This window comes from Chlorocebus sabaeus, chromosome 9 (genome assembly GCF_047675955.1).
Source record: "Chlorocebus sabaeus isolate Y175 chromosome 9, mChlSab1.0.hap1, whole genome shotgun sequence".
Taxonomy (NCBI): domain Eukaryota; kingdom Metazoa; phylum Chordata; class Mammalia; order Primates; family Cercopithecidae; genus Chlorocebus; species Chlorocebus sabaeus.
In genome coordinates this window covers 72,761,419-72,784,197 of record NC_132912.1, presented here as the reverse complement: position 1 = coordinate 72,784,197, position 22,779 = coordinate 72,761,419, and the positions used below count along the sequence as shown (strand labels likewise).

The window sequence follows — 22,779 nt, the reverse complement described above, 5'->3', positions numbered from 1 at the left end:
GGGAGGCTGAGGCGGGAGGATCACTTGCACCTGGGAGGCGGAGGTTGCAGTGAGATGAGATCACAACACTGAACTCCAGCCTGGGAGACATAGTGAGACTCCATCTCAAAAAAATAAAATAAAATATCACTTGCTTATATAACACAAGAAATCTTGTAAAAATATAATTTCCAGTCGGGCATGGTGGCTCACACCTGTAATCCCAGCACTTTGGGAGGCCGAGGTGGGTGGATCACAATGTGAGTTCAAGACCAGCCTGGCCAAGATGGTGAAGCCCCATCTGTACTAAAAATACAAAATTTAGCTCAGCATGGTGGCAAGCACCTGTAATCCCAGCTACTTGGGAGGCTGAGGCAGGAGAATCACTTGAACCTGGGGGACGGAGTTTGCAGTGAGCTGAGATCTTGCTGCTGGATTCCAGCCTGGGTGACAGAGTGAGACTCCATCTCAAAAAAAAAAGAAAATATATATACACATACACACACACACACACACACACATATATATACACACATATATGTAATTTCTTCAAATAAATCATAACTTTTAAAATTAAACTAGAAATATCTATTCAAATTATTTTTTAAATACCATCAAGGCCAGGCATGGTGGCTCACGCCTGTTTTCCGAGCACTTTGGGAGACCAAGATGGGAGGATCACTTGAGGCCAGGAGTTCAAGACTAGCCTGGGCAACATAGCAAGACCTCATCTCTACAAAAAATAAAAAATTAGCCAGACGTGGTGGTGTGTGCCTCTAGTCCCAGCTACTAGAAAGGCTGAGGTAGGAGGATAATTTGAGCACAGGAGTTTGAGATTGTATTGAGCTATGATTATGCCACAGCACTCTAGCCTGAGTGACAGAGCAAGACCCTAAAAAAAATTGAATTATAAATTCATTATGAACTTTGGGAAAATTATTTATTTTTCTCCACAGGATTTAGACAAGTAATTTCACATTTCATTATAAGTCAAGGGTAAGAAAACATTTTTTGTACATCCATCACAATAGAGATCACAGTATGTCGATGAAATATTTAAATACACTATACAGAGATTGATTTTTTAATGGATTTCTATAAGTAGTGTTAACAGGAAAAAGCATACAATACAATCTACTCTGTATCTAAGAGCTTTAATTTATTCAAATATTGGGAGAAATTCATCTTCTGAATTTTTCTCATTTAAAAAGCATTATGAGAACTGATTCAAGGATGGAGGAATCAATTAGTACTCAGCAATTCACAGACATGACATATAAACATGACATTTTTAATATATAAACAAAGACTGCATGTTGGCAGCATAGAAGACAGTCTTGCTCTTCCTCATTTTTCAAGCAGAGATATTTCATATTTCATAGTTTCTGAACTTCCTCAGGAGTTCTGAGGGAGCATCCTTGGACCAGCGGAAACGAAGGTGCCAACCATTCGCATCTGAAAAACCTTTAAAGGAAAAAAAATAAATATTTAAAATCAGAAGTAGGAAAAGTCAATCTTGTTACAGTAAAACAGCTTGGGGATAAAATTTCACTGCAACAGGTACAATGTAAGGGTAAGACTTTGGTATGAATTATTAACATCTTAGAGAAATGGATTAACTTAAGCAGACTGGAATTCTTATGAACAGGAATTACAATTTATATGGATGATAAGACCTCACATGCTTAAATACTTAGTAAGAGGAAATACATAGATGCCTCCGGTGGTGGGGATTTTGACAATTCACATGCAAAGAAATTCGAAACAAATTTCACAGTTTTCAAAAACCTTTCAAAAGTTAAAAGTCAGTGGTAAAAGGATCCCTGGAAATACAAGTACTATAATTGAATTCCATGGTAATAAGATTTTTCTTTTTTAGTTACAATAAACAACATTGTTGAAAACCAGAGGAAAAGAAGGTAATTTTCCTTCTCTACTAGAAGTATAAATTGGCAAAACTCCTCTGGCAGGCAATTTGGCAATATTTATCAAACTTGTTAAAATGTATAAACCTTTGACCCAATAATTTTACTTCTTGAAATGTATCCTAAGGAAATAATAATGGATGCACCATTATGGATTTAACTGTAAGGATGTTTATAATGATACCATTTATAAATTTTATTTGCAAACCAGGAAACATTCTAAACTTTAGCAAATGAAAGCTGGTTAAAAGGTTTTGATATCATCATTAACAATATTTTAATATTTACCATCATAGAAAAATGCTCATAGCATATTGCTAAGTGACAGTTTAAAAAAAAAAAAACTGTTTATATAGTATGATCTCATTCCTGAACTCATTATTTACATGAGTATTTATGTGAAATTTTTTTAAATCTAAAAAGAGAAGGCCAGGCATGGTGGCTCACACCTGTAATCATAGCACTTTGGGAGGCCGAGGCAGGTGCATCTCTTGAGCTCAGGAGTTCGAGACCAGCATGGGCAACATGGCAAAACCCTGTCTCTACAAAAAAATACAAAAAATTAGACGGGCATGGTAGCATGTGCCTGTGGTCCCAGCTACTCAGGAGACTAAGACAAGAGGATTACTTGAGCCCCAGAGGCGGAGCCGAGAGTGTGCCGCTGCACTCAAGCCTGGGTAATAGAGTGAGACTCTCTCAAAAAACAAACAAACAGATAAGAAAAGGTACACCAAAATTAATAGTATTTATCCCTGGATTGTTACAATAGATGTGATTTTCTTTTTTTGTTTGTTTTTCTGAGACAGAGTTTCGCTCTTGTTGCCCAGGCTGGAGTGCAATGGTGCGATCTCAGCTCACCACAACCTCCGCCTCCCGGGTTCAAGCGATTCTCCTGCCTCAGCCTCCCAAGTGCTGGGATTATAGGCATGAGCCACCACACTCAGCTAATTTTTGTATTTTTAGTAGAGTCGGGGTTTCTCCATGTTAGTCAGGCTGGTCTCAAATTCCTGACCTCAGGTGATCCACCCGCCTCAGCCTCCCAAAGTGCTGGGATTACAGGCATCAGCCACCGTGCCTGGCCAATTTTCATTTTTTATACTCTTTTTTGTTTATCTGTACTTTCTTATTTTTCTGCAATAAACAGCTATACCTTTTGTCTTTTTATGTTAATAATATTGCTAATGAAAAAGCAGGTTACAGAATAATATATAAAATATGCTTCCATTGATATTTTAATATAGTATATAAATATGATATATAAATATGTATATAAATATGATATATGTATATTTTAATAAAGTATATAAATATGATATATAGTATATAAATATGATATTTTAATACAGTATATAAATATGTAGTCAGAAAAAGCATACACAGAATAGTTAACAATGGTTATCTCAGAAAAACAGATTACACTGACACTTTTTAAAGAATTATTGGAGAAAACAAATCTAAAGAATTTTCACTTGGGGAAAAAGCAAAAAGGAAATTGTTTCTGATTGCTATAATTGTTCCTATAATTAAAACTTACTCACAAAATATGTATAGTATGATCCTTTTAAACATACTAACACAAATGAAAACATACCAAAAAATCGGTAATACATATTTCTCTAAATGATAAGATTATGAGTTACATGTTCTTCCTTTTGCTTGATCATATTTTCTCACATTTTATATAGTAAATAAGTGTCATTTTTGTTTAAAAAGATGTAGTTTATGGCCAGGCATGGTGGCTCACGCCTGTGATCCCAGCACGTTGGGAGGCCAAGGCGGGCGGATCACGAGGTTGGGAGTTTGAGACCAGCCTGACCAACATGGCGAAACCCCATCTCTCCTAAAAATACAAAAATTAGCTGGGCATGGTGGCACACACCAGCAATCCCAGCTACTCAGGAGGCTGAGGCAGGAGAACCGCTTGAACCCGGGAGGTGGAGGTTGCAGTGAGCCCGGATTACGCCACTGCACTCCAGCCTGGGCAACGGAGCGAGACTCCATCCAAAAAAAAAAAAAAAAAAAGGATGTAGTTTCTAGTTTGGGTTCCTGTAGAAACAGACATGCAGACAAGAAATTGAAACAGGTTGGGCACAGTGGCCCACATCTATAATCCCAGCACTTTGGGAAGCTGAGGCCAATGGATCACTTGACCTCAGGAGTTTGAGACCAGCCTGGGCAACATGGCGAAACCCCATCTCTATAAAAAATTAGCCGGATGTGGTGGTGCACACCTGCAGTCCCAGCTATTTGGGGGCTGAGGTGAGAGGATCATCTGAGCCTAGGAGGTCGAGGCTGCAGTGAGTCATGATCGCACCACTGTACTCCAGCCTGGCTGACAGAATGAGACTCTGTCTCAAAAAAAAAAAAAAAAAAAAGAATTTGAAACAAAGTGGCTAATTTGGGAGGTGATCCTAGGTGGCACCTTAACAGAATTAGAACCAAATCTAGAAAAGGTACATTATCAAACTGCAAATGATCCCACTGGGGAACCCTGGGAGACAATATAAAACTTTTTAGAGTTATCTCATGTGAGGGGTGAAGGACGTGGGGAATTTAGCCTCCCACTCCCACTCATTATTGTCATCCAAAGGGCATTGACTTCCTGGCACTTACTGCCTGCTGATTTGCTGCCAAGCAGGCTCCATTGCCAGAGCAAGCCCTCTGGCAGAGTCACAATGTTTGTGGTTGGAGCCACAGGGTTGGCAATGCCTAGGAAGGCAAGTGCCCAGGGACATGGCAGCACACCAAAATAATTGCATACATTTAAATTTTTCTTGGTGGGACGCGGTGGCTCACACCTGTAATCCCAGTGCTTTGGGCGGCCAAGGTGGGCAGATCACAAGGTCAGGAGATCGAGACCAGCCTGGCCAACATGGTGAAACTCCGTCTCTACTAAAAACACAAAAAATTAGCCAGACATGGTGGCAGGTACCTGTAATCCCAGCTACTTGGGAGGCTGAGGCAGGAGAATAGCTTGAACCTGGGAGGCAGAGGTTGCAGTGAGCCGAGATGGTGCCACTGCACTCCAGCCTGGGGAACAAAGCAAGACTCCTTCTCAAAAAAAAAAACATTTTCTTTCTCTTTTTTATTCCAAGATGTTACACGAAACTATTTTATTCTAGAACTGTATTTATCAGAATGCATATTTATTGCATATTTAAGCAGAAAGAAAGTAAAAATGAGATTGTCTCGCACAGTGGTTTTCAGATGCAGTGCTCCATATTTTACTGTTTGCAATAAAGAATTAGAATGTGGTGGGGGCTGTTTGGTGGCTGCTCATCACAGAAGAGACATCAAAAGGCAAATTCCAAAGTGAATATCTAGCACTGCTTGAGGAAATTAGCAAATATGCTGAAAAGTAATATATAAGAAGCCACTCAGGGCTTGGTAAAGTTGACGGGAATAATATTTCTTAAATGCTGACATTACAAAAATTTACACTGCAGTAAAATGAAATCATAAATAATCATGCAACAGCGCTTTGATATATCCAACTCCAGCTTTAAGGCACTAGTCAGAAAAGCCAATAATTTTTTAAACAGCATAAAGAAAATACTTGCAAATGCAACCTTTGGCAGAATTTCATAATTCTCCAACAACAGCTTCTTAGAACAATGATTCCCAGTCGGGTGCAGTGGCTCATGCCTGTAATCTCAGCACTTTGGGAGGCCAAAGTGGGCAGATGACCTGAGGTCAGGAGTTCTAAACCAGACTGGGCAACATGGTAAAACCCCATCTCTAATAAAAACATGAAAATTAGCCGGGTGTGGTGGTGGGTGCCTGTAATCCCAGCTACTTGGGAGGCTGAGGCAGGAGAATCACTGGAACCCGGGTGGTGGAGGTTGCAGTGAGCTGAGATGGTGCCACTGCACTCTAGCCTGGGCAACAAGAGTGAAACTCTGTTTCAGAAAAAAAGAACAATGATTCCCATCCCCTCTACTTCATTCTTTTTTTTTTTTTTTTTTTTTTTTTTTTTTGACACAGGGAGACACAGGGTCTTACTCTGTCACCTAGGCTGGAATACAGTGGCAGGATCATAGCTCACTGCAGCTTCAAACCCCCAGGCTGAAGCAATCTCCTGCCTCAGCCTCCCAAGTAGCTGGGACTACAGGCACACACCACAATACCTAGCTAATGTTTTTTTTACTTTTGTAGAGACAGGGCTCTTGCTATGTTGCTTAAGCTGGTCCCAAACTCCTGGACTCAAGCGATTCTCCCACCTCAGCCTCCCAAAATTCTAGGAGTACAGGCCCAAGCGACTGCAGGGCTGGCTTCACTTCAAAAAAAAGCATACATATCACAATATGAAGACATCAAAACTGGTATCACAATTTGTTCTGAGTAAATTATATGTGAAAATTAATTATATGAATTGGCATTATCTGTTATTACCCAAGTAAATTAGAGTCAAGAACCAGGGAGAGGAAAAGAAAAGCACTCAAGACACAAATGCCTGCCCAAGAATTCTATCACAAGCCAGCTGCTGAAATGACCTGCCTTGCCTCTAAGGCTAGTTTTACCTATTGCCATCACTCACCAATTAGAGCTTGCTAGCTCCAAAATCTTTGCTAGTGCCAATGAGTTTTCTTTCATAACAATATGTAACATTTCTCTTTCTAATAAAACACACAACATTTTATTTGTTCTTCAGACACACCAAAGACCACCCATCTGTGTGTATGCCCTGAATTGCAATGTAGTTTTTATATATTTTCCCAAGTAAAATGTTTTACATAGAGATTCGAATCTATATTTTTGTTTGACTTTGACATAATATATATCCACACTGTGGAATGTTATCAGCTGTTAAAAAGCAAGAATTCATTCTGAATGTAAGGATTTAAAAAGAAGTCCCTAATAATAAAAGTTAACACTAAAAAAGTGTTTATGATGTGCCTGGTACTGGTCTAAATATTTTACGTGTGTGTGTGTGTGTGTGTGTGTGTGTGTGTGTGTGAGAGACAGGATCTCATTCTGTCACCCAGGCTGGAGTACAGAGGTGCAATTGCAGCTCACTGCGGCCTCAACATCCCCCCACACACCCGGGATCAAGTAACTGGGATTACAGGCACGCACCACCACTCCTGGCTAATTTTCGTATTTTTTTTTAGAGATGGTTTCGCCATGTTGCCCAGGTTGGTCTCAAACTCCCGGCCTCAAGCAATCCACCCACCTCACCCTCCCTAATTGCTGGGATTGCAGGTGTGAGCCACTGCACCCAGACAATTAAGTTATTTACTCCTCAAAAAAAAAAGTTCTTATGAGGTAGACACTAATATTTTGACCATTACATAATTAAGAAGACATAGATGCAGAGAGGTTAACTAGCTTGCCCAAGGTCATACAACTCATCAGTGAAAAGCTGAACCCACATTCTTAACCACCGTGTAACACACAGAAATGTGTACAGTATAACCCCATTCTTTACTTTTAAAGCTCTCATAAATGCACATATACACACTTGTATTAGCATAGAGAGTAGTGGAAGGAAACACATCTGAGTATCAGCCTTGGTTACTTCAAGAAATAGAAGCAGAGTTGGCCAGGCACGGTGGCTCACACCTGTAATCCCAGCACTTTGGGAGGCCAAGGCGGTGGATCACAAGGTCAAGAGATCGATACCATCCTGGCCAACATGGTGAAACCCCGTCTCTACTAAAAATGCAAAAATTAGCTGGGCGTGGTGGCGTGTGCCTGTAATCTCAGCTACTCAGGAGGCTGAGGCAGGAGAATTGCTTGAACCCATGAAGCAGAGGTTGCAGTGAGCCAGGATTATGCCACTGCACTCCAGCCTGGCAACAGGGTGAGACTCCGTCTCAAAAAAAAAAAAAAAAGAAAAAAAGAAATAGAAGCAGAGAAGGTTGGCAGCCTGGGGTAGACACTAAGTTATTGCCTATATATGATTCTTTGAATTTTTTAACAGCAAGTCTATACTTCTTTTGTTTTTATTCAGTATCTAATGACTATTTTTTTTAAAAAGAAGGAAAATTTCCTATGAGAGGGGCTCATGAGGCCTCAGCATTATGCCTGAGTCTCTGAAGTATCTCTCACCCCACCCACACTACACCTAATTCTGGTGTGCACAGACTTGGTCTACATCTGACAAAAACAGAATGACTCAGGGAACCCCCAGGGGTTCAAGACACACATAACTGAACATTCATCGTGTTTACATGCAGAGGAGTGATTGTACTCCTGTGTTTGCTTAAAACACTGTTTTTCTACATTTCGGGCTTCTCCTTTGATCAGTTTGTTATATTATAACCATTTCCAGTTACTGGGTGATGCAATCAATGTGCAGACTCCACAGCCATCTCTTGGGTAACCAACAGAGACATCTGAATCAAACACTATGAAACTTTATTTCCAGCAAGAAGAGAACATGTAAAAGTTCTCCCCAAAAAGAGATTTGAAGTGACTATTTCTCAAAAGACTATAATCCATCACAAGCCATCAAACTATCTTCTTTTTAATACAAGTGTTCTAGGGTGTTCAGGAATGTTCTGCTTAAAGGCTAAATTCGAATAGGGTGTTACATCACTACCCTGAGAATCAACACATAATTTGAAGGACAGTTACAATGTGTGTGTGTATATATAACACATCTAAACTAGTCGGATGGCTAGATAGATTGTCAGATAGACAAATGACACAAACAGCTAACATTTACCTAGGGCTTCCTAGAGGTGAACCGCTGTGCTAAGCATTTTGTATGTATCTCCCCATTTAATCCTCATGGTAACTCTATAAGAAGGTACTATTTTTTATTTAAGAGATGGAGTCTCACTATGTCACCCAGGATGGAATGCAAGCACCTAATCACAGGAGTGATCATCGCACACAGCAGCCTTGAACTCCTGGCCTCAAGCCAGCCTCCCGTCTCAGCCTCCTGAGTAGCTAGGACTACAAGTGCATAGCAATGCACCTGGATGAGCAAGTACTATTATAATCCCTATTTTATAGATGCAGAAACTGAGGTCTAGAGAAGTTAAGTAACTTTGCCAAGTAATACAGATGATAAGCAGTAGAGCTAGGATGTGAACTCAGGTAGTGTAGCTTGGTAACCAGGAGGTAAACTTCTATAATACCATCTGCTTCAGTGGATTTATAAATGATTCAGAATGTCTAGAGAGCTACTTACAGATAAGGCATTGTTGGGCTGGGCGTGGTGGCTCACACCTGTAATCCCAGCACTTTGGGAGGCCCACGCAGGAGGATCACCTGAGGTCAGGAGTTCGAGATCAGCCTGGCCAATATGGTGAAACCCCATCTCTACTAAAAACATAAAAATTAGCCAGGCATCGTGGCAGGCACCTGTAGTCCCAGCTACAGGGGAGTCTGAGGCACAAGAATCGCTTGAACCTGGGAGGCAGAGGTTGCAATGAGCTGAGATTATGCCACTGCACTCTAGCCTAGATGACAGAGTGAGACTCCATCTCAAAAAAAAAAAAATTAAATTAAATAAGGCATTATCACAAGATAGGGCAATGCCTCGGAACACTGACTCTGAAGCCAACCTGCCTTGGTTCAGACCCCTTTCCCTTCCCATACAAGCTGTATGACTTTAAGCAAATTACTCAACCTCCTGGACTTTGGTTTTCTCATCTATAAAATGAGAATAATATTGATATCAGCCTACAAGCTTGTAGTGAGAATTAAATAAGTTAATATATGTAAAATTAATATTAAATGAGATAATAAATGTAAACTAATATATGTAAAGAGTGTTCCTGCACATAGTAAACATTCAATCAATGTTAGCTAGTGTTATTTCAGTAAAGCCAAAGACACTGAGAATTGTCTCAAGGTTTCCCTTCTGAGGAATGCCTTCCAGTTTCGGTGTCAATGCTAAGTTTCTTTTAAGATGCTAAACCAATCTTTAAACTTGGCACTGCTGTGCAAATTGGAAAAGTTAAGAATAAATGCATTATAAACAAAGCTCTTTAATTTCAGACTTTCTCCATTCTGCAGTTATAGAACATGACTTACTTGAGGAATCGGAATTTTGCGGAGAGACTGACTTCTCCAGGGGCTTGGGTTCTTTCTTCTCCGTTTTCTCTGTGGTTGAAGCCAGCTCCTCTTTCTTTCTTTCTCTTTGCTCATTCCATTCCTCATTTTCAATCTTGTTGGTATGAGTCTTGTCAGAATCTTCCAGCATCAGGTCTTTTTTACCTCTGACGGCCCAGTGCATGGACTAAATTAATGTAAAGCAGAGATACAAAAATTAAATTGATGTTATATGATTTTCTATATTTAAAGTTTGATATGTAGTAACACCTGACCTACTACTGTAGCGCTAATTAACAACATGTTAGACTTGACTATTAAGAAGTTACTCAAATTAATCCAAATAGTAATTAATCCAACTATTAATAGTTACTTTTCACCATACACCCTTCTGTACCTTTTTTATTTTCTGTTCTGTATAGGTATTTCCTATTAGATCTAAAAATTGGACAGATGGATGAATGAATGGAGAGATGGATGGACGAATTAACAAATGAATACAGTGAAAAAGAGCGCTTTTGATTTGCTGTGTCAAGAATATTTCAAGTGGAATCATTAGCCCTACCATCAACCAAAATAATGCCTAACTATTTCTTAAAACCTCATCTGGATACTGTGGGAAGCTATTCCTGAAGTACTAAGAAACGGTGACATACTGGTTCTATTACCAAAACTCAAGACTAGAGGGAAACATAGCCTTTTAACACCCTAAAATTATAAATATTCTAGCTCTATGCCCTATTCAAATCAAAGAAGTCATTTATTCCCACCTTCAACCTATCTCTTCCCAACTACAAAGAAGGGTCATCCTGAATCCTCTTCTTCAAATATAACCAGTCCACAGGCTAATCAATCCCAAGATCCAAGAACCACCCCATAAAGCAGTCATTGCCACCAATAAATGTAATCAGCTCTCACCCTAACAAGAAAAAGAATAGAGGCTGGGCGCAGTGGTTCATGCTTGTAATGCCAGCACTTTGGGAAGCCAAGGTGGGTGGATCACTTGAGGCAACCCTGAGGCAAGGAGTTTGAGACCATCCTGGCCAACATGGTGAAACCCCCGTCTCTACTAAAAATACAAAGATTAGCTGGGCGTGGTGGCGCACACCTGTAATCCCAGCTACTCAGGAGGCTGAGGCGGGAGAATTGCTTGAACCCAGGAGGCGGAGGTTGCAGTGAGCCAAGACTGCACAATTGCACTCCAGCCTGGGCAACAGAGCAAGACTCGGTCTCAAAAAAAAAAAAAGAAAGAGAAAGAAAAAGAAATGGGAATGAAAGGCACCAAAATGTAACTGTAGTTATATATGTGTAACAGAATTACATCTTTTGTTTTTGTATTTCCCAAATTTTCTATGAGAAGATTATGTATATCTACAATTAGAAAACATTCTATTTTAGGCTGGGCGCAGTGGCTCACGCCTGTAATCCCAGCACTTTGGGAGTCCGAGGCAGGTGGATCACAAGGTCAGGAGTTCCAAACCAGCCTGGCAAACATGGTGAAACCCCATCTCTACTTAAAAAAACAAAAATTAGTTGGGCAAGGTAGTATGTGCCTGTAATCCCAGCTACCCGGGAGACTGAGGCACGAGAATCACTTGAATCCAGGAGGCGGGGGTTGCAGTGAGTTGGTATTGCACCACTGCACTCCAGTCTGGGTGACAGAACGAGACTCTGTCTCAAAAAAAAAAAAAAAAAAGAAAATATTCTATTTTTAAAATTAGATGAAGTTTCGATGCAAAAACATTTAAGGAGGGAGGTTCCTGGTGCCAACAATATGTGTGGGAAGGGAATAGTTAGAGAGCAAACACTTCAAAACCATTTGCTAAATTGTAAATGCAAGTACTACCCATTTCTCTGTAGATTTTATTTCAAAATAAAAATGTTAATTTTTTAAAGAGGCAATGCCTCAGCTGGTATTAAAAAAAATTGACTTTGGTTGGTTTAGATTTGTTGTTTTGATTTGGTTTTCGCATATGCACAAAATAAAGACGGCTGCCAGTGACTTCCTCTGCAAAACGATACTACGAAGGTTAGTGAAAAGCAGGGAATAAGACGTTCGAGAATTCAGGGCCCAGAGAGCTGAAAATGTAAACTGTGAGCTTCACAAGCCAGCAAGGTGGCCTGTACATGATGTGTTGATCTCTGTGCCTCAGTACTTCTCTCTTGAAATCAAAGTACCTGTGGTCTGCCTTAGATAGAATTAATGTCTAACCCACAGTAAATGCTTTAAAGGTTTCAGTGAAAAGATGTTCTGAAATAGTAGTCTTATCCATCTCCTTTGTGAGTAAATCAGAATAAAATATGTTATCATCAGAATCCCACATCTGCTGATCCTCATTAAAGAAATATACAGAAGAAATACCCAAACTGTATCTAACCTCAGATACAAGTGCTTCTCATGCTTTGTAGTTCAATCAAAGGACTAACATCAGAGTGATGCTAAGCATCACTGTTTGCTGGGACACAGTTAGATAGTCTGCAAATCACTCATTTCTGTGTTCACAAGCATATATCTCAACTCCACAAGGGTATTAGTTGCACAGAACAACATTTAACATCAAGCGAACTAGTCTATTATGGAGCTACTCATTTCAATAGGATCAGCAGCAATAAAAGATATCAAATGACAGCAATTGATACCGACTAAGAGAGAGACTAGAAAGGGGAGAGTCTGTAGAGCAAGATAATAAAATGCACAAGACAGAAAATCTATATATGCATGGAAGGAACTAACACTAAACAGACAGCAAACCTAGGTGCAAAGGCCACTAATCTTAACAGTTTATGAAATTGCTATGTTGTTATTCTGCCTTCACAACTAACTTGTTTACCAGCTTTCTTAAATGAGTTGTTTTTTTTCTCTAGGAAGTCTTTTTCTTACATTCTAGACCTTCGTCAATACTAGGAAATAGTGCTTGCCTCAGCAGCACATATACCAAAATTGGAATGATACAAAGATTATTATCATGGTCCCTGTGCAAAGATAACAGGCACATTCGTGAAGTATTCATTAAAAAACACATACACAGGGAAATAAAAAATTTGGTTTACATTCCAGTAAACATTGGCACAAAATTTTTTTAAATCCATTGACTTAGATGAGCCATAGATCAGCTAAGTAGCTATACAGAATTGACTGGTTATTATTATCCTGGATCAGCGATCACCACGAGTGAATTTTTTATTTGTCAGGGTGATTTCTGACCTGCTTTTGGATAACATCCAATTAAGACAGATTGCCTTCTGAACTAGCAGAAGGTGTTGAATTGCACACTGTTTCCCATCTGGCTGGTGAAACCGTGGCCATGTGGGCGTAGTAGGAAGCTTTCCTGATAGGTAGTCTGTGGCCAGTTGGACCCACCCCAGAGACACCTTGCCCAGCTGGGAACCAAGAAACAATCAGCAGACAAACAGGCCCACGTGGGGCTGACCCAACCAGCCCTCCCAGAGGCAATCAATTTGTCAAATGATCAGTTCACCAAAAATGTGTTTCCATTAACTCTTTATAAAATTTGCAGCAACTGAAGTGGCATGAGATAGTTTTAGCGGCTTATGAGAATTTTTCTCAGCCATTCATTTTGATTGTGCCTTTGCTGTGGCTTCTTTTTCCCATAGGCATCCTAAATCCATGCTGCCATATATTTTGGTGCTAAAGGGAGAGCCATCCACACCCTGGGTCTCTGTGGGTAAAACCATTTAGCATGACAAAGATACATTTCCCTAAGATTCTTTGGAATCCTGGGATAACTCTTCAGGTTATCCCAGGATCCCAAAGACCTGGATTACTGAATCCTCCTTACTCCAAACCCTTTTTTTCAGACCAATACTACATGTCTAAATTTAAACTGCCAACATATTCATTGACCTGGGTGAGGTCTTAAAATATTTTTACAAATTAAACTATCAGGAGGAACTTCTAGAAAACGAAAAGAGAAATAAATAAGTGGGTAGTAAAGTGACAGACAGTGTGGGGAAAAAATACCAGTTCAGCTGCATCACTCCTGGATGATAGAAATCTGGTATATATACACCATGGAATATTACTCAGCCCTAGAAAAGAACAAAATTATATCTTTTGCAGCAACTTCGATGGAGCTGGAGGCCATTGTTCTACATGAAGTAACTTAGGAATGGAAAACCAAACATTGTATGTTCTTTGTTACAAATAGGAGCTAAGCTATGGGTACACAGAAGCATACAGAGTGGTATAATATACAGAAAGTAAGAGGCTGGGAGACTGAAGGATAAAAAACTACATATTGGGTACAACGTATACTACTCAGGTGATGGTGCACTAAAATTTCAGACTTCACCACTATACAATTCATCCATGTGACTAAAAACCGTTTGTATTAGTCCGTTTCACACTGCTGTAAAGGACTACCTGAGACTGCGTAATTTATGAGGGAAAGAGGTTTAATTGACTCACAGTTCCTCAGGCTTAACAGGAAGCATGACTGGGAGGCCTCAGGAAACTTACAATCATGGTGGAAGGTGAAGGGGAAGAAAGGGTCTTCTTCACATGGTGGCAGGAAAGGGAGAGAAGGGAGAAGTGCCACACACTTTTTTTTTTTTTTTTTTTGAGACGGAGTCTTGCTCTGTTGCCCAGGCTGCAGTGCAGTGGTGCGATCTCAGCTCACTGCAAGCTCTACCTCCCAGGTCCATGCCATTCTCCTGCCTCAGCCTCCCAAGTAGCTGGGAATACAAGCGCCCGCCACCACGCCCGGCTAATTTTTTGTATTTTTAGTAGAGACGGGGTTTCACCATGTTAACCAGGATGGTCTCAATCTGACCTCGTGATCCACCTGCCTCGGCCTCCCAAAGTGCTGGGATTACAGGCGTGAGCCACCGTGCCCGGCCCCAGTGCCACATACTTTTAAACCATCGGATCTCATGAGAACTCACTATCATGAAAAAAGTAAGGGGGAAATCCACCCTCATGATCCAATCACCTCCCATCAGGACCCTCATCCAATTCAATATGAGATTTGGGCAGGACACAAATCCAAACCATAACACCACTTGTACCCTGAAAGCTATTGAAAAATTTTTTAAGTTTTTAATTTACAAAAATGTGGCACCCCTGAGGCTGTGGCTCATTTGAGGAATTTTCCGAAAGGAAATTCCCAAGATATGATCCTGTGTGTGATGCTACAAAAGTATACTGTGATTTGGCCTGCCTTGTGGGTACAGGGACTAATAATGCTCCCAAACAATGCTTTTCCTTCCAGAGGGATTATACTGTTGAAATAAAAAGCAGAAACACAGGGTTGATGGTATGAAGGAAAGGGAATTTATGAGATTTAACAATCTAGCCAGGCGTGATGGCTCACACCTGTAATCTCAACACTTTGGGAGGCCGAGGTGGGCGGATCACCTGAAGTCGGGAGTTTGAGACCAGCCTGACCAACATGGAGAAACCCTGTCTCTACTAAAGATACAAAATTAGCCGGGCGTAGTGGCGTATGCCTGTAATCTCAGCTACTCGTGAGGCTGAGGCAGGAGAATTGCTTGAACCTGGGAGGCAGAGGTTGCAGTGAGCCAAGATGGCGCCATTGCACTCCAGCCTGGGCAACAAGAGCAAAACTCCGTCTCAAAAAAAAAAAAAAGAAAAAAAGAATGTATAAATGTGCTGGGTATGCGTTTTAGATACATGTCACTGAAATTGAAATAATAAAGTTATAATCATTTTATCGTCAGAATGGCATATATGATAGTCTACCCTTATCCTCAAGGGGTATTCCAAGACCCCATGTGGATGCCTGAACCTTGGGTAGTACCAAACTCTACATATACTATGCTTTTTCTGATATATACACACCTATGATAAAGTTTATAGTTCAACCCCAGTCCAAAACAAGGTGAGTATAGTACAATAAAATATTTTGAGAGAGTGTAAGAGCACATTTACATAACTTTTATTACATATGTTGTTATCATTGTTCTAGTTTATTATTAGTTATTGTTACTAATTTCTTACTGTGCCTAATTTATAACTGTGGCCATATGGGCATAGTTCTCATAAGCTGTTAAAACTATCTCATGCCACTTCAATTGCTACAAATTTTATAAAGAGTTAATGGAAACACATTTTTGGTGAACTGATCATTTGACAAATTGATTGCCTCTGGGAGGGCTGGTTGGGTCAGCCCCACGTGGGCCTGTTTGTCTGCTGATTGTTTCTTGGTTCCCAGCTGGGCAAGGTGTCTCTGGGGTGGGTCCAACTGGCCACAGACTACCTATCAGGAAAGCTTCCTACTACGCCCGCATGGCCACAGCTATAAATTAGGCACAGTAAAAGATTAACAACAATAACTAATAATAAACTAGGATAATTATAACAATATATGTCATAAAAGTTATGTGAATGTGCTCTTACACTCTCAAAATATTTTATTGTACTATACTCACCTGTTTTTGCACTGGGGTTGACTGCAGGTAACTAAAACCAAGGAAAGCAAAACTGGGAATAAAGGGGACACTACTGAATACCTGACACAAACACCCTAATGGTGACATTTATCTACAAAATGATAGACGTGATCTCTTAGGTGATGAACAATACTAGGTATGATCATTGTTATTAATGTCTCTAGAGTAGCAAATGCAAAATGATGAACAGATGAAATATGCAAAAAGACAAGGCGACAATTAAAATGTTACAGAAAGAAGTGAGGCTCTCACATGCAAAAGTTACTGTAAGGCATAGACAGAAAGGAGGCCGGGGGCGGTGGCTCACACCTGTAATCCCAGCATTTTGGGAGGCCGAGGCGGGCAGATCACGAGGTCAGGAGATGGAGACCATCCTGGTCAACATGGTGAAACCCTGTCTCTACTAAAAATACAAAAAAAATTAGCTGGGTGTGGTGTTGTGTGCCTGTAGTCCCAGCTACCCAGGAGTCTGAGGCAGGAGAATCGCTTGAATTCGGGAGGCGGAGGTTGCAGTGAGTCCATATTGCACCACTGCCTGGCGACAGAGTGAGACTCTGTCTCAAAAAAAAAAAAAAAAAAAAGAACAAAAAGGAATGAAAGGAAAGTTATAGAATGTCTATCAAATGAGGTATAGAACAGGTAATACTTGGTATATACGATTCAAAGTCCACTGTGGAATAGAAATAGAAGGATATCAGAAACAATAAGGTTTAGCCCAAACAAAGAAGACTATATGAGAAAAAAAAAAAAATCAATGCTAATTTGAAGCAGAGAGATAGGCATCTCATCATTTTTGTACCACTAATAAAAATAAATTTAAAGCCAAATATAGCCCAGCATACTATTTCAACTTTGCTGACAAGAGAAATGATGCAGCCAGTAGTATCTAAGATGTAATTATTGTAAAACCTTGAACAGTTCACAGTTAAGCTACATTCAAAGCAGAAATGATGTGTTTGGAGACAGGAAATTAGTATTTAATGGAAAGATGTTGGCAATATAAATCCAAGTGGGGATTTGGAGAAGAGTTTTTGAAAATACTAAAAATACAAAAATTAGCCGGACTTGGGATCGGGCGCCTGTAGTCCCAGCTACTCGGGAGGCTGAGGCAAGAGAATGGCGCAAACCCAGGAGGCGGAGCTTGCAGGGAGCCGAGATCGCGCCACTGCACTACAGCCTGGGCGACAGAGCGAGACTCTGTCTCAATAAATAAATAAATAAATAAATAGAATAGAATAGAACAGCAAGAGTCAGGAATCCAGTTGCAGTTACAGTATGTGACACTTAGAAGACAGGGAAATATGGTTATGCAGAGTTGGTAGAAAAATATTTAGCTAGTGTCAAAAAGGAATTTTGAATTTATGCAACGAAAATGACAAAAATTTTATTTTTCGATACATAAAGTCACAATTTTTTGAAAGATTCCCTCTAGTAATTTTGTGCATTTATACGATAATCATATGGTTAGTCTCTCATAAATAATTAGCCCATCTTAAATCCACATGAATGCACACTTCTTTCCAAAATGCAAAGAAGAAAACAGCTTACACTTTATGTAGAGTGGCTTTAATCATATACTTTGGAATTTTTCATTGCTCTTCCCCATTATTTCAAAAACACCCTTCAGTATTATGGGCCTTTTATCAACAATTTGCTCAAGTCTTCAAAAATAAAAACTCTGAAGAAGGAAATCTAAATGTAACCCTGAAGGACTATAATTTAAGAGATGTGAATCATTTTATACACTAATTCTAATAACTGTCCCTGAAAACTTACCTATGAGGTAATTTCTGTATTATAAGTCCCATGTCATAGAAAAATGTTCCAATGGAGAGAATCTAGGTAATAAATCATGCCTAAATATTTAAAATTACAATTTGTCTATAATATACAAAGGTCAATGTTGAACAAAATAAACATATGACAGTAATTAGAGTGAATATTTTGATATTTATGCCTTTTAATGACAGGAAGAAGATAACACAATGTTTTTAAAGTCTAACAATTCTTTCACCAGAATGTTTAATAGGAATAATTCATGACTTTCTTTGACTAATCAGATCCTGCCTTTTTAATGAAAATTCTAAGCCTTAAAAAGAGAACAAGCTGACATAAATGAAAAAGATGGAGAATATGAATTTACAATGGTTAAAACTCAGCAATTCATGAGCAACCTGAGAAGCACGTTTATTAGAGCTCATAAAACAGTAAGCAATAACAGGGAGTGTGTATACTGAAACAAACAGCCAAAGAGACTGAAAAAAAAATGTAGTCACAGGATCTTCTGGCACAAATTCATTGCCTCTATTCTGGTGAATTTCTCTTCATGGGATTTATGGACACTAAATTACATCCAGACTCTGCTAACTTCTTGGTTTTCTCCCTCCTATTGCCAAATGACTCTTTAAGCTACTACATGAGTCTAATCCATGGGCATCCCGAGCTTCACAAATTCACGTCATCCCCAGCAAGAAACCCACCGTCTTCACTGAGTCATTCAAAGCTTCCCACTGCTGGAACGGCATCGACATCTGGCTCCTTCGCCAGTGGTCATAGCGAGCTCGACTCTCTTCATTGGTCAGAATCTCCTTTGCCTTCTGCAGTTTCTGAAAAGTCTCCACTGGAAAACAAATCAAGAAATGAGCACTTCTTTCTCGGAGGGGATATTTTAAACTCCAAAACTATCCAACTGGTCTTACTAGAACCATGACTCTGCCACTTACTAGCTATGTGACCTTGGGCCAATTTACCTCATTAAGCTTTTGTAAAGGGTATTACAAGGACAAGCAAGATCATGGATGTGAAGTGCTTGGCACACAGTTTATCCACTCCCTGTATTGTGCCTCAGTCATGTGCCAGATGCTACTCCTGGTGCTGATGACATAGATGTGAACAATAGACATTATTAGCAGGGGAAAGAGACATTTGTAAACTTGAAAAAATACTGTTCTACCTTGTAGGAAGAAAACTACCTTTTTTAGTGCTGGGTGTGAGAGAGGGCAGTAATTAGGCTAGAGGGACAGTAAAACTGAAGACCCTAAAGCAGGAAGGAGCACGGTGACTTAGAGGAAGTAGGAACTGCCAGTGTGGCTGGAGGACACAATGCTAGGGGCAGAATGATGAAGGATGGAGGGCTATACAGTAGACAGACAATAGCTCAATCAACTAGGGCCTGAGATGTCATGTTAAGGATGCTGGTCTGCTTTTTGTCCTAAGAGAAATGAGAGGCCTTAAGTATAATAAATAACATGGTAGATGCTGGGACAAATGGTAGCTTGTCACTAATCTACTTGACCAGATGGCATATAATAGAAACCTTTTATGGCTCTGTTAGAAACACCTCCAAAATCTCTTCTGCTCCTCAGTGAAGTAAAAACCTTCTGCAGAGCAGAATACAAAATCCATATATAGGCCAGGTGCAGTGGCTCACGCCTGTAATCCCAGCTCTTTGGGAGGCCGAGGTGGGTGGATCACGAGGTCAGGAATTCAAGACCAGCCTGGCCAAGATGGTGAAACCCCGTCTCTGCTAAAAACACACAAAAAAGAAATAGCTGGAGGTGGAGGCAGGCACCTGTAATCCCAGCTACTCAGGAGGCTGAGGGAGAGAATTTCTTGAACCTGGGAGGTGGAGGTTGCAGTGAGCCAAGACTGTGCCACAGGACTCCAGTCTGGGTGACAGAGCGAGACTCCATCTCAAAAAAAAAAAAAAAAAAAAAAAATCAGCCGGGCGTGCTGGTGCACGCCTGTAATCCCAGCTACTCAGGAGCCTGAGGCAGGAGAATCATTGAAACCTGTGAGGCAGAGCTTGCAGGCAGCCAAGTTCGCACCACTGCACTCCAGCCTGTGCGACAGAGCGATATTCTGTCTCAAAACAAACAAAAATTCACATGTTGAATTCCTAACTCTTGAGATATGATTAGGTCATGAGGGTGGAACCCTCACGAATGGAATCAGTGCCCTCATAAAAGAAACCCATACGACTTGCTCACTCTGTTTCCCCCATGCGAAAACACAGCAAGAAGACAATTAGCTGGGCATGGCGGCAGGTGCCTGTAATCCCAGCTATTCGGGAGGCTGAGGCAGGAGAATTGCATGAATCTGGGAGGTGGAGGTTGCAGTGAGCCAAGATCACACCACTGCACTCCAGCCTAGACGACAGAGCAAGACTCTATCTCCAAAAAATAAAAAAATCAATATACAAATAATATCAGTGATGTCTCTACACATTAGCAATGAACAATCTGAAGGCAAAATTAAGAAAATTCCATTTATAAGAACATCAAGAGCCAGACACGGTGGCTCATGCCTGTAGTCCAGCACTTTGGGAGTCCCAGGTGGGCGGATCATGAGGTCAGGAGTTCGAGACCAGCCTTGCCAACATGGTGACACCCCGTCTCTACTAAATATACAAAAAAAAAAAAAAATTAGTTGGGCATGGTGGCAGGTGCCTATAATCCCAGCTACTCAGGAGGCTGAGGCAGGAGAATCACTTGAACCTGGGAGGCAGAGGTTGCAGTGAGCTGAGACCACACCATTAATCTGCCTAGGCGACAGAGCGAGACTTTTTCTCAAAAGAAAAAAAAAAAAGCTTCAAGAAGAATATATTTTTTTAAATTGAACAAAAGAAGGAACTACACAATATTGTCAAAAGACGCTAAAAAAGATCTAAATAAATGAAAAGACATCCCATGTTCATAAAGATTTACTATTGCTAAAATGATAATACTCCCCAAACTGATCTGCAGATTCAACATAATCGCTATCAAAATCCCAGTTGCCTTTTTTGCAGAAATTGACAATCTAGTCCTAAAATCTGTTTGCAAATACAAGGGACCCAGAATTGCCAAAAATAACTCTTGAAAAAAATAAGAGCAAAGTTGGAGAATTCACACTTCTGAATTTCAAAACTTATACTACAAGGCTACAGTAGTGAAAACAGTGTGGTACTAACATAAGGATAGACATACTTATAAATGGAATAGAATTGAGAATCCAGAAACAAACCCCTCACATTTACAGTCAATTGATTTCAACAAGAATGCCAAGACAATTTAATGAAGAAAAATCAGTCTTTTCAACAAATGGTGCTAGGACAACTGAATATCAATATATAAAAAGCATGAATTTAGATTTCTACCTTAAGCTATAAACAAATATTGACTCAAATGGATCACAGATCCAAATGTAAGAGTTAAAACCATAAAAAAAACTGAGAAAAAAACATAGGAATAAATCTTTGTGACCTCAGCTTAGGCAAGAGCTCCTTAGATATGACACCAAAAGCACAAGCAACAAAAGAAGAAATAAATTGGACTACATCAAAATTAAAACTTTTGTGTCTCAAAGAATACCATGAACAAAGTGAAATGACAGGCCATGGAATGGGAAAAAATATTTGCAAATAATATATCTGATAAGGTACTTATATCTAGAATTTATAAAGAACATTTACAACTCAATAATAAGTCAAATAACTCAAATGCAAAATGGACAAAAGGCTTGAATGAACATTTCTCCAAAGAAGATATACAAATAGCCAATAAGCACCTGAAAAGATCCTGAGCAGAACTAGTCCTCGAGGAAATACAAATCAAAAGTATAGTGAGATACCACTTTATACCTACTAGGATGGCTAAAATTAAAGGATAATAATTGTCTAGAATGTGAAAAAGTTGGAATTGTCACACATGACAGGTGGGAATGTAAAGTGGTATAGCCACTTTGAAAAGCAGTTTGGCTGTTCTTCAAAAATATTAAGCAGAGTTGCCATATGACCCAACTTGTATAATCCTAGGTATATATCCATGAGAATTGAAAACATATGTCCACACAAAAACTAGCATATAATAGCAGCATTATTCATAATAGTCAAAAGTGAAAATAACACAAATGTCCATCAACTGTGAATTGATAAACAAAATATGGTATATCCACATAAAAGAATTATCATCCAGCCATAAAAAGGAATGAAATGTTGATATGTGCTACAACATGAATGAGTCTTGAAAATATGCTAAATGAGGCTGGGTGCAGTGGCTCATGCCTGTAATCCCAGCACCTTGGGAGGCTGAGATGGGCAGATCACCTGAGGTCAGGAGTTCGAGACCAGCCTGACCAGCATGGAGAAACCCCATCTATATTAAAAATACAAAATAAGCCGGGCATGGTGGTGCATGCCTGTAATCCCAGCTACTTGGGAGGCTGAGGCAGGAGAATCGCTTGAACCCAGGAGGTGGAGGTTTCGGTGAGCCATAATCATGCCATTGCACTCCAGCCTGGGCAACAAGAACAATACTTAGTCTCAAAAAAAAAAAAAAAGATGGGGCTATTGAACGCTACAGGAAAATAAATGAATGAATAAAAGTATCTTGCCATAGCAGCTTGGTCCAGTGAGAGCAATCCTTCCTGTTGCTGACGACAATGCAAATGTCCCATT

General features: G+C 39.9%; 1 protein-coding gene and 1 non-coding gene across 2 annotated transcripts in view; one reads left to right on the top strand and one right to left on the bottom strand.

The window, feature by feature from the left end:
• Nucleotides 1–893: 893 nt before the first annotated feature.
• DNAJC12 (DnaJ heat shock protein family (Hsp40) member C12) overlaps nucleotides 894–22,779 on the bottom strand; it is a 42,950-nt gene continuing 21,064 nt past the window's right edge. Inside the window, exons 3-5 of the mRNA XM_007963296.3 lie at nucleotides 18,824–18,963; nucleotides 9,894–10,098; nucleotides 894–1,443 (exon numbers count right to left, since the gene is read on the bottom strand). Coding sequence (XP_007961487.2) covers nucleotides 1,349–1,443; nucleotides 9,894–10,098; nucleotides 18,824–18,963 — 440 coding nt within the window. The 3' untranslated portion in view covers nucleotides 894–1,348. The remainder of the gene's footprint in view (nucleotides 1,444–9,893; nucleotides 10,099–18,823; nucleotides 18,964–22,779) is intronic.
• On the top strand, nucleotides 12,823–12,929 carry LOC119628166 (U6 spliceosomal RNA). Its single transcript, XR_005244475.1, has one exon. It is a non-coding gene; the product is annotated as a U6 spliceosomal RNA (small nuclear RNA).